Source organism: Moschus berezovskii, chromosome 19 (genome assembly GCF_049115385.1).
Source record: "Moschus berezovskii isolate FMDL1 chromosome 19, NW_MosBer_1.0, whole genome shotgun sequence".
NCBI classification, from domain to species: Eukaryota; Metazoa; Chordata; class Mammalia; order Artiodactyla; family Moschidae; genus Moschus; species Moschus berezovskii.
Window position 1 is genome coordinate 56,665,553 of NC_142478.1, and position 13,323 is coordinate 56,678,875.

Sequence of the window (13,323 nt, forward strand, 5' to 3'; positions counted from 1 at the left end):
TATATTTATGGTTTGCTTTATAAAAGTTACTATAATACAATGGTACATAGTATTGAATTCACAAAAATATGAACAAATATTTACAGCAAGACACACCCACAACGGAAACACTTCTCTTCAAAACAAGTTACATACGATGAGAGTCTATATGCACAAACATCCCTAAAACTTATGGATTCTCTTCTTGGCTGGAGGAGGGAGGGAGGGAGGGACAAGAAAAAGAAAAAGCAGAAACCCCCAACTCTTGAAAAGCAAGTTTGTTCAGTGAAAATGAAGGCATTGAAAGAAAAATGACTTGACACATTTCTGGCTATTGCAAGCCATTTCAGGGGTGCGACAGGGGTTCCTGCGGACAGGGAGGGCCCAGGCCCTTACTTGCCCTTAGGGAAAGCTGGTTGGGCAAGGTGAGACCAGGGTGAGGGGTGAGGCAGGACCCCGGACCCTGGTTTCCTCACATCCCCCACCTCCACTTCTTTTATGGGAGGAGGGGATAGACTGAAGCCAGCCCCTTGGGGACTGCAGAAGTAACTTAAATCAGCCATCTCTACAAACTACACATTTCCTCATGTGAAAAATAAATATTTCCTCAGTTGCACAATGAGGCAGAAAACCACAAAAGGAAGAGAAGGTTGCCGCTGTACCCAGGTCCCTCTCTGTGCCTTCATGCCACCGATTTCATCGACCTTGAAACAGTGGGCACAGTCTCAGAGAGGGGTTGGGGTGAAGAAATAAAAAAAAAAAGAAAAACACAACAAAACCACCAACGACAAAAAAAAAAGAGAGAGAGAAAAATAACAATTCTTTGTACAGAATTTACATGATAACAAGCTTGACACAAGCTGAGATGCCAGAGGCCCCGGGCCTGCATCCGCAGGGTGGCGTGGCCCCGCCGGGAGCGCTCCCGTCTTGCTGAGGAGGACTCTTGGTCACAGCAGTCACTTTCCATAAATTATTTACACGCCTGCTTTGCTTTCTGGGGTGCGGGGGACTTGCTTCGTGTGTGTGTGTGTGTGTGTGTGTGTGTGGTTTTTTTTTGGAAGTACAAAGAAATAAGCAAAAAAGTCTTCCCACATGTTTCTACAAGAAACAATGTTCCCGAGAAAAAGTCCTTTATGGCAGCCTATGTACAGAAGTCGGTTCTGAACTTCAAAAACCTATTTTTTTTCCCTTCGTTTTGATTTTATACACGCACAAGAAAAAAAAAATCCATAGAAAGGAACTTGGAAGAGGATGGTGTAAAGGGTTAAAAAAAAAACAACAAAACCTGTCAGACTTGTGAGTTTTTAAATCTTTTCCAAGATTTTCCTTTCTCTGGGAGAAATACATCTTCTCACTTCGAAAATAAATATGCTCTTGACTTCCTGGGGTGAGGGCTTGCTGGCAGGGTGAGTCAGGCTCTATGGGCTGGGGGCGAGCAGGTGAAGCTTTTAAGCAAATTAAAAAAAAAAATGCCACACGCATTCGGTCAGACACCCGTAGTGGCGGGACTGGGGGACCTGCCTTCCCTGGGAGGTGTATCTCTCTCCCTGGGTGAAGGTGAGGGCTGAAGAGAGTAAACACCCCCCTTCCAGCGCCCCCTGCCCACACTGGGGCCTCCTGGAGGCTCCCTCATTGCTGGCATTCGAATGAGAAAGTAAACATTGAACCCAAGATTTTGGGGTTGGCGGGTGTGGGGTGGCATGGAGAGCCCCGGAGGGGAAACTCCTGCCTGGGGCCAGCTTGGCTCCACCAGGGTCTGCTGGAGGGCATGTGTGTGTGGGGCGGGGAAGGCACCCCAGGCTGCTGGGGAAGGGACAGACTGAGGAGGGGATGGGAGCCAGGGGGGGTCTTCTTCTCACTGAGTCCGCCAGCAGAGAGGGGGCCTTCCATAGTGTTCTGAGGTCAAAGCCGCCTGGCCTGACCCCCTCCTCTGCAGCACCTGGCCTGGTGCCCAGGCCTAGAGGGTTCCAGAACGTGGGCCTGGGCCAACGCACAATCAAACCGAGGCCTCTGCAGCCCCTGCCGGGGGTCCCCACTCTCTGATTCTGCTTTCACATTTCAACAGTTAAAATGTCTTTTCTTATGAAGGGGAAGAAAAGAAAAGGAGAAGACGGAACAACATAGCAGCATTCATGGGAAGAGGCTGACAGGGCAGGGCAGGACGAGAAAGTACAGAGGGCAAGAGGTGGGTGAAGGGGAGAAGCTGGGGGAAGACGTTTACACGGGAGCTAAACCAAAGTCCCAAAAGGAGCATTTAAAAAGAAAAAAGTGACAGAGACACGGGCCGAGACAGAGAAGCCCTTTCCCACTGAGGGGCCGGAGCTGCGGTGGGACCTGGGGGGTAGTGTTGGGGGCGCCAGGCCCTGGCACAGCCACTGGGTAGAGGGACAGCACCTGAAATGGGGGCGGGAGGTGGGACCCGGCCCCAGAGAGCCGGGGTCCACGCTTGGGAGCCGGGGTGGCTGACAACCCCAGGTGCCAGCCTAGTTGAGAGTCCCCCGGCAGTTCTCAGAGCCACAGAGGCAGGGGATCTTGACGTCCTCGATGGGGAACTTGTAGTCATAGGTGATCTCCTCATTGACGTTGATGTGCTGCTTGGAATAGATGACGATCTTTTTCTGTGACTCCACTGTGATCACCTTGGCGTAGCAGTTGGGCTGTGGGTGGGATGGGAGTAGGGGAGGATGAGCTGACCTACCTGGGCCCCCAACCAGGCCCTCGCGGACTGCATTCCCTGAAACTCTACCGAACCCCATGCTCAAGGCCTGACGCCCTGGCCCCACAACCCCAGAGCGCACTGGTCACCTGCTCTCAGCCTCAGCTCCCCCATGGGGATGGGGCAGAGAAGGACCCCAAGCCTCTGAAGTTAAATGAGAATGATGATTGTAATAATAACGATTTCCTAGGGAAATATTTAATTTTCTTTTATACCATAGATGATCCCAAATTTATATTTCTAGCCCAGACCCTACTTCACAGCTCTAGAGAAGGGATCAGCAAACTCCAGGCCCCAGTTGCCTACTTTTGCAAATAAAGTTTTATTGGCACACAGTTGCCCTCATTTATTACACACTGCCTGTGGCTGCCTTTGTTACAATGATAGTTTAGCAGTTGTGAGATGGTCTGGGTCACAAAGCCAAAAACGTTTACTACCTGGCCCTTTACAAAAAGGTTGGCCTGTGCTCCAGACCCCCAGATCCAACTACCTGCTTGATATCCACCTTTGGCAGCTCAAGGAGACATCTTTGGCTCAGTGAACTCAAACTGAGGGAGTGGCCATTCCACTCACCCAGTCCCCCAAGCATCCCTCCCCTGCCTCGCCTCCCCTCCAGCAGCACTGGATCTGGCCTACCACACTCAGCAGCTTCCATCTACAGGGCCTCTCACTTCTGCCACCATGGGCCTGGACTCCAGTGAGTCCCTGCTGCCTGTCTCTGTTCTGAATAACTCCACTCCTGCCCCAACTGCCAGGGAAGTCTTTCCAAAGGGACAGCAAATCCTGTCACTCCCGGTCAGTAGCCTGCCTCAGCTTTTAGAGAAAGTTCTCAGCTCTGCCTATAAGGTTGAGTGACCCAGCCACCAGCCACCCTCCTTTTCTCTGCCCCTTGGAGAGGTGTTCTCCCTCCCTCCCTGCCCCAGGCTTCACTTTACTCACTCTTGCACCCAGGCAATTCCCTCTCATCCCTCAGGCTTTCACAGGAGACTCTCAGCGAAGTCCCCACCAGCCCCAGGGAATGACCAAGTCACCATGCTGTGAGCTGGCGTGTACTGAGCCCACTGTGTCTGCACTAGCCTGTGCTCAGTAACCCGCTTCGTCCTCCCAACAACCTACGAGAAGGGACTGTTATCATCCCAGTTTTATAGCTTGGGAAACTGAAGTAGCAAGACATTAAGTAACTTGACCCACAATCAGCAGTACCTTACCTCCCACCTGAAGCTCCCTGTGCTTGTCTCCATGAGAGGACCAACCTTGATATCAACGTCCACCCCAACACCCCAGACTCATGTCATGTCAGTTGTTACTAGCCCTGTGTGTCTCTTTAAGTTAATTTAAGACTCAGTTTCTCAGCCACACTGGCCACATTTCTAGTGCTCAGTACCACATGTGTACGGGAGCGGACAGCAAAGATGCAGAGTACTTCCTTCACTGTAGAAACTTCTACTGGCCAGCACTAACCCCAGAGTTATAGATAAAAACCCAGCAGGGAGAAGGAACTCTGCAGTTATCAACTGTATGGACCGTGTCCCGAACAGCTCTGGTCTCATTAGGGCCATTTGACAGATGGGAAAACTGAAGGTCAGAGGAGAAGGGCTCCTCAGACAAGGCATCACATTGCCTCCTCCCTCCTGAGCCCCCAGTCGTGGGCCCCACGCTTGGAAAGGAGACCATGCTGGTTCCTGCGCCAGCCGCTTCCAGGTCCTCCCGGCACGCCCCCAGGGGCGTGGCCCCGAGCCACACACTCACGTTGCAGCTGTGGTTGATGAAACGCGCGAAGTTGCCGCACTTGGTGGCATCGATGATGGTGTCGTGGTCCACCCGGAACATGTAGCTGCTACCGATGCCCTCGTCCTCGTAACGCTTCTCCCGCATGTCCGCGATCACCTGGCCAGGAAGAGGCCTCAGTCTGGGTGGGGCGGGGCTAGCCACGGCCCCGCCCCCACACCTGTCCTGCCCGGCAGTGCTTACCTGCCGGATGTTCTGGCCCACATACTCGATGACCATCTCGTCGGCCGCGATGGGCTCCATGGCGAACAGGCCCCAGTCGTGAATGTGACTCTTGCAGAATTTGAGCTTTTTCTTCCGGAACTAGGGGAGGGACAGAGATGGGGGTGAGAGTCACGGCCTCCGGTCCCAGGGCTACCCTGGCCGCCCCATGTGGGGTCCCCGCCTCACCTTGAGCTGGTTGAACTTGAGCAGGTCGCTGTCACAACTGCCAGTGAAGGAGGACAACAGGCGCCGCTGCTCAGATCGCCGCTCCGAGCCTGCCCGTGTGGAGGCGTGCGGCTGCGCGGGAATGCTCATGCCCTGCCAGGGTGGGGCGGCGGGAGGCAGATCAGAGAGGAGCGCGGCTGCCTGGGGCACCTGTGTCCCCACGCTGTCCTTGGCGACCCTACTCTAAGCTCTGTGGCCCCAGCTTCCTTGCTCTGGGCGCACCTATGCCTGTCCTGTCCTAATCGCCACCTCTCCTCCACCTGGGTCCTTCCTGTCAGAATCTGAACGTGCTCAAGTTCCTCTAATCTTAAATGTAATGGAAACAGCATCCGCTTCACTCCTGTCATCTTTTCTCTTCTCAATTAGAGATCTGAAGCATCTCTGCTTCTTGGACAGAGGATGGCGATCAAGGACTTCCCTGGTGGCTCAGTGGTAAAGAGTTCCCCTGCCAATGCAGGGGACACAGTTCAATCGCACATGCCATGGAGCAGCTAGGCCCTTGTGCCACAGCTGCTGAACCTGAGCCAAGGACCCGCAACTACTGAGCTCATGTGCCACAACTACTGAAGCCCACACACCCTAGAGCCTGTGCTCTGCAACGAGCTGCCACCGCCATAAGAAGCCTGAGCATACAACTAGAGAGCTCACCCTGCTCACCACTACAGAAAAGCCTTCAGAGCAACAAAGACCCAGCACAGTCAAATATAAAATAGTTTTTTAAAAGTGAAGAAGATGGTGAGCATTTACCTACCCTAATAACCCGTGGCTTTCATTTGAAATCACAACTGCTCCCAACACCCTTGCATCCCTTCCCTCTCTTGGCTTTCCTGGTCCTGTCCCCGCCATTAATACCTGGAGTTTCATTCCCCTCCAAGCGCTCTCCCTGGGTCTGCTCATCCCTGCTGTGGGCTTTGGCTAACACTTCCATCCTGATGATGCCTAAATTTAAATCCTCAGACTGGAAGTCCCCCTCCCAGGCTCTATACTGTACCCATACATCTAACCGTCTACCAGACCTCACTACCCGGATAATCCACAAACCCCAGAACTGAAGCTGTCCCAACACAACAGCCCCACTTTCCCTCTCACCTCTGTGCTTGGCATCCAGTTACCCAGTGCCCCAGGCTGGACCCAGCAGCGTCATGCCATTCTGCCTCATCAGCCCCCAGTCCCATCCATTATATTTTCTAATGTTCTAATGATCCTGGCATCCACTTTTCCCCACACAGCCCCCCACGCCTAACCTACCCAATTTATTTGCTGAATTTAAAAAAAGATGACGGTAACTTCTGGAGATTCAGTTCAACACTGTTCGCATCCCTAACAAAGACCGTTCACAGTTTCTCCTCTGCCCACCGCTCACTTCACCTCACCTCACCTCTCACACCTGAGCACCCAGGGGAGTGGCACCATGAGCCAGCCCTTCTGGTTCCACAACTGCTCTGGCTGCCTGGCACCCCTTCCAGGAGGGCCCCTACCTACTGCCCAGCCTGGGAAACTTCTGGGTGGGCGGGCACCTGATGGCCCTACCTGGGTGTCCGTGGGGGGCTCGTCGGTGCTGGCACGACTGCTGTTGAGGTATCTGAGCTTGTCCTTCTTGTCGATGGTATAGAAGCCCTCGCTGCGGGCACAGCCCGTCATGTGCTCCCGGATGCCGTCGTCCCGTTTCTTCTTCTTAGCTGAAGAGAGGCTGGTGGGTGGGTGTGGGTCAAGGGCCACATGGACATTCTTGGAGAGCCCCATCCTCCCAGGCCTGGCCTCACCCTCAGACCCATCTCCAGGATGCTGATGACACCCAGCTCTACCACTCACACTTAGGCCACCTCCCTGAAGCTGCCCACTGCCAACTCCACTGTGGTCAGAATTCTGTCAGGTAGCTAGCTGCATGGTCCTGAGTGTGTTTCTTATCCACCTTCTGCCTCAGTTTCCCTATATGCAAATCGGGATAATTATGATGCCCCCTGGAATGATTATAGATGCTTAGTAGAGTTCCTGACACAGAATAAATGTTCAGTATGTTAGTTTGATACAGCAAGGATAAAGATAGCACCAACTTCACTGGGTTGTGCTAACAACTGACTATGAGGGCATTGTGATTAACAGCCCAGATTCTACAGCCAGATTTGCCTGGGTTCAAATCTCCACTCAGTTACTTTATAGCTGCATGACTTTGGGCAGGTAACTTAATCTCTCTGAATTTCAGTTTCTTCATATGTAAAATGGGAATAACAACAGCTCCCACCTCCCTAGGCTGTCAGGAAGATTAAATTAGTTGATGAGGGGGAGCCAGGAAGAGTAAGCCCTCTGTCAGCCCCCACTTCTGTTATATTGTACAATCACGTTGTCACGTTTGGCCCCAAGACCCCTTAATTCTGGCACACGAGGCAGAGATGACTCCATACAGAGCCTGGTGTGGTGCCAGCACAGACACCATCCACAAGTGGTAGTGACACACGGTAGGAGATGCCGCCCAGAGAGGTAGGGGCGGACCCCTGCGTCCCGGGAGGTGTGGCCCCCGCCCCCCCTGGCAGGATATAGGGATGGTAGACCCAGAGCGTGTCGTTGAGCCAGTCCATGCCGTTGTCCTGCTGCAGCAGCCGCTCGTAGGTAACACACAGGAAGCGGATGTCCTCCTCGTCGATGCCGCCATTCCAGATGTCATAGAGGATGGTCATCTCCTCAAACTCGGAGCGGGGCCGGAAGAGAGGCTGCGGTGGCGAGAGCTCAGGCGAGGCTGAGACCACCAGGTCCTCATGGCGCTTCTTCGGTGGCCGGCGCCAGGACCCCCGCACCTTGGCCAGGTTCATGAACTCATCGGATATCTCATCACGCCCACGAGGACCCGGAGGGATGGCCTCGGAAGGCCACTGGTTCTCTAACTCCTTAAAGGGCAGCTTGGTGGGCTCAACAGGTGGTGGAGGTGGGGGTGGAGGGGGCTGGGGGGGCAAGGGTGGTGGGGGGGCTGGGATCCCTGCGTTCCGGAAGTCCAAGGTCACGGTCCGGGGATCATGGGTGCTGGGGAAGACAGGGGTCTGTGGCTGGCCTGGCAGAAGCAGGAGGTCCCTGCCCAGGGCGGCCCCTCCTGGTGGTCGGACCAAAGGCCCATCCAAGGTGAGCACAGATGGCGGGGATCGCCGGGGCCGGCCCGGCTTCCTCTTGATGGGGGGTGGGCAGGGGGCCAGTGGGGCAGGCAGCAGAGGTGGCAGCTGGGTAGGGGCCCGCGACTGGGCCCGCAGGACGGGTACGGGCAATGCCAGGGGCAGGGGCAAGGGCAAGGGCAGAGGAAGCGGCAGGCCTGTCTCCAGGAGCACTGGGGAGGCCAGGGGGCCAGACCGATCATCACGCCGGCCAGCTGGAAGGGGGCAGACGGGCAGAAGCAGGGGCCCCCCAGGCTCGGGGAAGGTGGGTGTGAAGCTGAAGTCCCGGCCAGGTGTCCTTGGGAGGCCCCCGCTGCTCAAGCTAGGGGATGGGGATGGGTAGGAGAAGGGGCTGCCGGGCAGCTGCGGGGAGCTCAGGGCCAGGCCACCGCTGCCCGCTGTCGGCAAGGGCTCCCCGCTCGGTGTGGCTGGCACCGCCTCTGCGCTCTGGGACTTGCCCAGGCTGCCACAGAGGCTCGGAGTACGTGGGGGCTGGTCCTCATGGGGGGGAGGCTCTAGAGGGATGGATGAGAGGGGGAGGTCTGGGGTCTTGGGCTCTGGTGGTGGGCTGGGTGGCCGGGGCGGTCGAGGCGGTGGCAATGGTGGCTGCAGCGGTAACGAGAGTGGCGCCGGGGGCTCAGGCTCGGCTCCCAGGTTGTCCTCTGCAGAGCGGTGGGCAGAAAGCAGACCTTAGTTATTGACTCAAGTGGCCCTCGGTGCCCTCTTCATGCTGCCCTACTGTGCCCTGGACACCTCTCTGGGTATGCACTTGTACCCTCTGGATTCCTAGATACACAGCAGGATTTGAGAAATGTTGGTGGGAGTAAATCAAAGATGCAGGAGACACAGCTGGCGCCCTTGACACTGTCTTTAGAATGGTGTTCCGGTGAGCAGGGAACATACCATGGATCAAGAAAATGAGCTCTGCTATTGAATAAAATTAAACAAGTCCCTTTTCTCCACGACTTGTCAGAGCCTTTAAGGTTTTCTCTCTCCACTGTCACCTAATATGTTTTCTAAATTATCAACTATCATCTATCACTTGCCCTGAGTGTAAGCTCCAAGAGGGCAGATATTTTTGCCCATTTGGGTCCTCTGTTATCAGTTCCTAAAACCATAAAGGAGATAAAAATAGGGGTTTTATAAATACATTTAACCATTTGCCCAGACCTGTGGTTCTAGAGCCAAATAAAAAACTTAAACAGAATACAACCGGTTGCTCTCCTTAAGGACTATTAGAGGTACAAACTAACCACATGTGGCTATAGCAGTTTATGTTAAATTAATCAACATTACAAATTCTGTCCCACAGCAGCACTCTCCCCCTTTCTCAAGCTCTTAGTGACGCTGTGTCTAGTGGCTATAGGGCTGGAGAGGGCAGAGAGAATATGCTGATCACTGTACACAGTTCTCTTGGACAGCACTGCCAGAGCCTTTCATGTGCTTTGTGCAGCTCCAACAAGATGGTGGAGGGAGCAGTGCCCACAGCCCCTTTTAACTCACCAAGCACCCTTCTGGTGATACGTGCCCAGGGCCCAGAGGTTTTCTCTGCCTGCCTATCACTAAAAGACCATACACATCCACACCTCCTCTTTTGGGAACATCTCATGGGACTAGCAGTCCGAGGACTAAACCCCAGGGAAATACAGTGAGGAGTGGTGACAGCACCAGGCCTCCCTTTGGGGTCTAACAGGTACCCAGCTTCGCACTGGCAAGTCATCTTGCTCCATCCTCCCGTATGACCTCAGGGGGGGAAGCACCATCCACTGATCCCATTTTACAGATAAGGAAATTACTTGGTAAGTTTAAGTGATGGCACAAAGGAGCCCTGGTTCATTCTGATGGTTAAAGACCTCTTGCTTCTATTCCCACCGCCTTCCCATAGGCTGCAAGTGTTACCTGGGGTGGGCTCTGGGGATGGCAGGGGCCGGGCCTCCATCTCTGCTGCAGGGGGTTCTGGAGACAGCAACCTGGCCCCTTCCTGGTTCAGGCCTGGTTCCTCGGGGGGCTCCCTGCAGCCAGCCAGCTCCTCGACACTCACAGGCAAGGGGGGCTCTTCCAGCACCGGGATCCGCTCCTTAGGGGTCTCCTCCTCAGCCTCAATGTCCACCTCCCCTTCTGGGCCCCGTGACTCTGTTGTGGGTGCTCCTGTGACCACTTCATTCTCAAAGTCCTCGTCAGGAGCAGTGGGAGCCGTGCTCTCGTCTGCAGCTGCCTCCCCTTCCTCTTCCTCTTCTTCCTCCTCCCCAGCTGCCAGCTCTTCTTCATCTTCTGAGGATGACGATGAAGAGGATTCGGAGCTTGATGCGAAGTCAGATGACTCAGAACTCTCACTGGAGGACTCAGCTCCAGGCTTGGAGGTGGCGATGCTCACCGTCTCCTCTGCACGGGAGACATGGGCAGGGGCCCTGTTATTCTCTGCTGTGCCCCAGCCAGAGGTGTCACCAAAGGGCTCAAAACAGGAGGCAATGGGGTGAACGTGGCCCTCGGGTAGGTGGAGGGGGGTGTGTGTGTGTGTGTGTATTAATTCACCATCATCGGTTTTTTTTAAATGGAGGTGAAATCCACATAACATAAAGCTAACCATCTTAGGGTAGATGACACAGTGGTATTTGGCACACTCACATTGTGGACAGCTGACATTTCTATCTTTTCACAAGCTCAAGCAGCAGCCCGTTCCTTCCAGGTCTCACCCCTCTGTCCCCACCACTTGACCTCAGCAACCGCTAGTCTAGCCGTCTCTGTCTCTACTGTCGTTCAGTCGCTCAGTCGTGTCTGCCCTTTGCGACCCCATGGACTGCAGCACACCAGGCTTCCCCGTCCTTCACCGTCTCCTGGAGTTTGCTCAGACTCATGTCCATTGAGTCGGTAATGCCATCCAACCATCTCATCCTCTATCTCTGTGGACTGACCTATCCTGGACATTTCATAAAACAGGAATTACATGGCAGGCTGTGTTTGTGTTTTAATGACTTCACACTTCAGAGTCAAGAAATCCTACCCCTTCAGTATTGCTGACTGTTGTGCAGGCTCTGCTTTCTGCAGAGGGACCCTGGGCTGGGCCAGAAGCCACACTCACCTCCATCTGAGTCCCCTTCTTCCTTCTCACTCGCCTCTGACAGGGCTGTGTCCTCGTCATCATTCTCAGACTCATCCCGGTCGTCGCTGTCTTCATCATCATCATCCTAGGGGAGAGGGAGGCTGGACAGGTGAGCCAAAGGGCTCCCTTGCCTGGCTCAGCTCCCCAGGCCTCCCCAAGCCCGAACAATACCTTATCTGACATGGATGAGGTTGAGGAGGAGGAGATCTGGCTCCTGGGGCCCTCCTCCCCCTCTTCCTCCCCCTCCCCTTCCTCCTCCGTGCTTTCTCGCTCCTCCTTGTCGGAAGCCGAGGAAGAGGGTGAGGTGGTCGAGGAGCCCGAGGATGAGGATGCTGACGAGGATGACGACACGGACAGCGACTCCTTCTCGTCCTCCTCCCCGCCGCTGTCCAGCTCCAGAGGCCGGGCTGGCCGCCGCCGCACACCCACACCCTTGGGGTCCCGCTTGGCGAGCTCACAGGGGGCATCGGCCATGTCCCGGTCCCGCTCGCGCTCAGACTCTGCGGGGAGGGAGGGTGGGAGGGCGGTCAGAGCCAGGTGGGGGCGCTCAGGGAGGAAGGAAGTCCCAGCACCCGGCAAGGCCCCACCTTCGTCCTCCTCATCCACAGAGGTGGAGGGTCGCAATCGCTTCTGGTCACCAGATGAGGCTGTGTCCGGTGGTTCCTTCCTCTTGACCTTGAAGGAGGGCAGGCGGATGGCCCCACGCAGCCCGATGCCCAGGCCCAGCCCCTCGTAGCTCAGGCCCTCGCCCTTGCCCCAGGACTCCAGCAGGCAGGAGGCAATGCGGTCCTTGGGCTTCGGCCTGTCCTCATCTTTGTGCTCACCCGACTTCACTGGGGTCAGCGAGGCCTGGGTGCGAGAGCGGAGGGGAAGGTCAGTGTGGTTAGAGTACGGCCACCGACCCTGTCCGCCGAGTAGCCTGCCATCCTTTCCACAGTGACAGCCATGCCCGAACTGGGCACTTCCTTTCCTGGAACCCACTGCATTTCATGTCACCACTCAGGATGCCCCCAGCACCACACTCTGCTTCCCTGACCCTCAGCTTCCTCACCTGAAAAGCTGTTACTATGGCTGCCCACACATGGCAGGGGCTCTGGAGTTTTGGAGATTGGAATCCAAGAGAAACACATAGTAAGTGCACACTTGTGTCATCGACACGGTGGTTTCACAAAATAACACACACTATTCTGTTTGGGGGGTGTGGGTGGTGGTGTTTCTGCTAAGATGCCTGGGGACAAAGAGGCTGCCTGACCAGGTCTCTGCCTCTGACCTGCCCGCCCCCCACCGAGGGGATGTGCTGCCCACTCACCTTAGCCATCCGTTCCTTCTTGTCCCACCACTCATCGAAGGCCCTGAAGGCCACCACCTCTACCATCTTGCGGTTCAGGTCCCGCTTCATGATGGCCTTGAGCTCTTTGAGCACCACCAGCAGGACGCCATCCACGGTGGCCTTGTGCGGGTCCTCCTGGCGTGGCATATAGCCTGGCGGCGGCACTGATGGGTCAAACTTGGGCAGGGGTGGCCAGGGCTGCCCGCGGCCTGGGCCCGTGTTGCCAAGGGAGAAGGGGCCCCGGTAGGGCGGCAGGTTGACAAACTGCAGTCCGGCAGAGGCGGCTGCAGCCGCAGCAGCCATGAAGGGGGGGTAGGGGCAAGCGCCTTGGCCCGTCATCAGACGGCTCAGCATCTGCGTTTGCATCTGGAAGGACATGGGCATGCTGCCCCACTGGCCCCCCAGCACGTGGCTCATGTCCACCTGCATCACAGGAAACAGCCCTGGTGGGAAGGGTGGCAGTGGCGGCAGAATGGGCGGGGGTGGGACACCAGGCGGCGGGGCTGGCAGGGGTGGTGGGGGCACTGTCACAGCTGGATGGGCCGGGGGTGGCGGGGGCGGTGGTGGTGGCAGAGGTGGGGGCATGGGGAAGCCGGGCTGGGGTGGGGGTGGGGGCGGGGGTGGGGGCAGTGGTGGGAAGCCAGGGGGCGGGGGCAGTGGCAAGGTTGGGGCCAGCACGGAGGGAGCTGCCACAGCCCCGGCCCCTGGGGTCACCACCATGGGCTTGGGGCAGTCAGCGCTGGTGATGGGGGCTGAGGGCATCTCATCGTCTGAGATCTCCATGTCCTCCCCTGAGGACTGCTGCCCCTGCAGGGAAAGCAAGGGGAGAGAAGTGAGGGGGAGC

The 13,323-nt window shown here is 56.1% G+C and overlaps 1 protein-coding gene across 2 annotated transcripts in view; it reads right to left on the reverse strand.

The window, feature by feature from the left end:
* The window catches only part of SETD1B (SET domain containing 1B, histone lysine methyltransferase), a 23,326-nt gene continuing 10,003 nt past the window's right edge, over positions 1–13,323 (reverse strand). For both annotated transcript variants that reach the window (XM_055405539.2, XM_055405540.2), the window contains exons 7-17: positions 12,459–13,286; positions 11,737–11,998; positions 11,321–11,649; positions 11,129–11,234; positions 9,949–10,431; positions 7,449–8,711; positions 6,443–6,609; positions 4,874–5,005; positions 4,667–4,786; positions 4,445–4,582; positions 1–2,636 (exon numbers count right to left, since the gene is read on the reverse strand). In XM_055405539.2, coding sequence (XP_055261514.2) covers positions 2,463–2,636; positions 4,445–4,582; positions 4,667–4,786; positions 4,874–5,005; positions 6,443–6,609; positions 7,449–8,711; positions 9,949–10,431; positions 11,129–11,234; positions 11,321–11,649; positions 11,737–11,998; positions 12,459–13,286 — 4,002 coding nt within the window. In that variant the 3' untranslated portion in view covers positions 1–2,462. The remainder of the gene's footprint in view (positions 2,637–4,444; positions 4,583–4,666; positions 4,787–4,873; positions 5,006–6,442; positions 6,610–7,448; positions 8,712–9,948; positions 10,432–11,128; positions 11,235–11,320; positions 11,650–11,736; positions 11,999–12,458; positions 13,287–13,323) is intronic.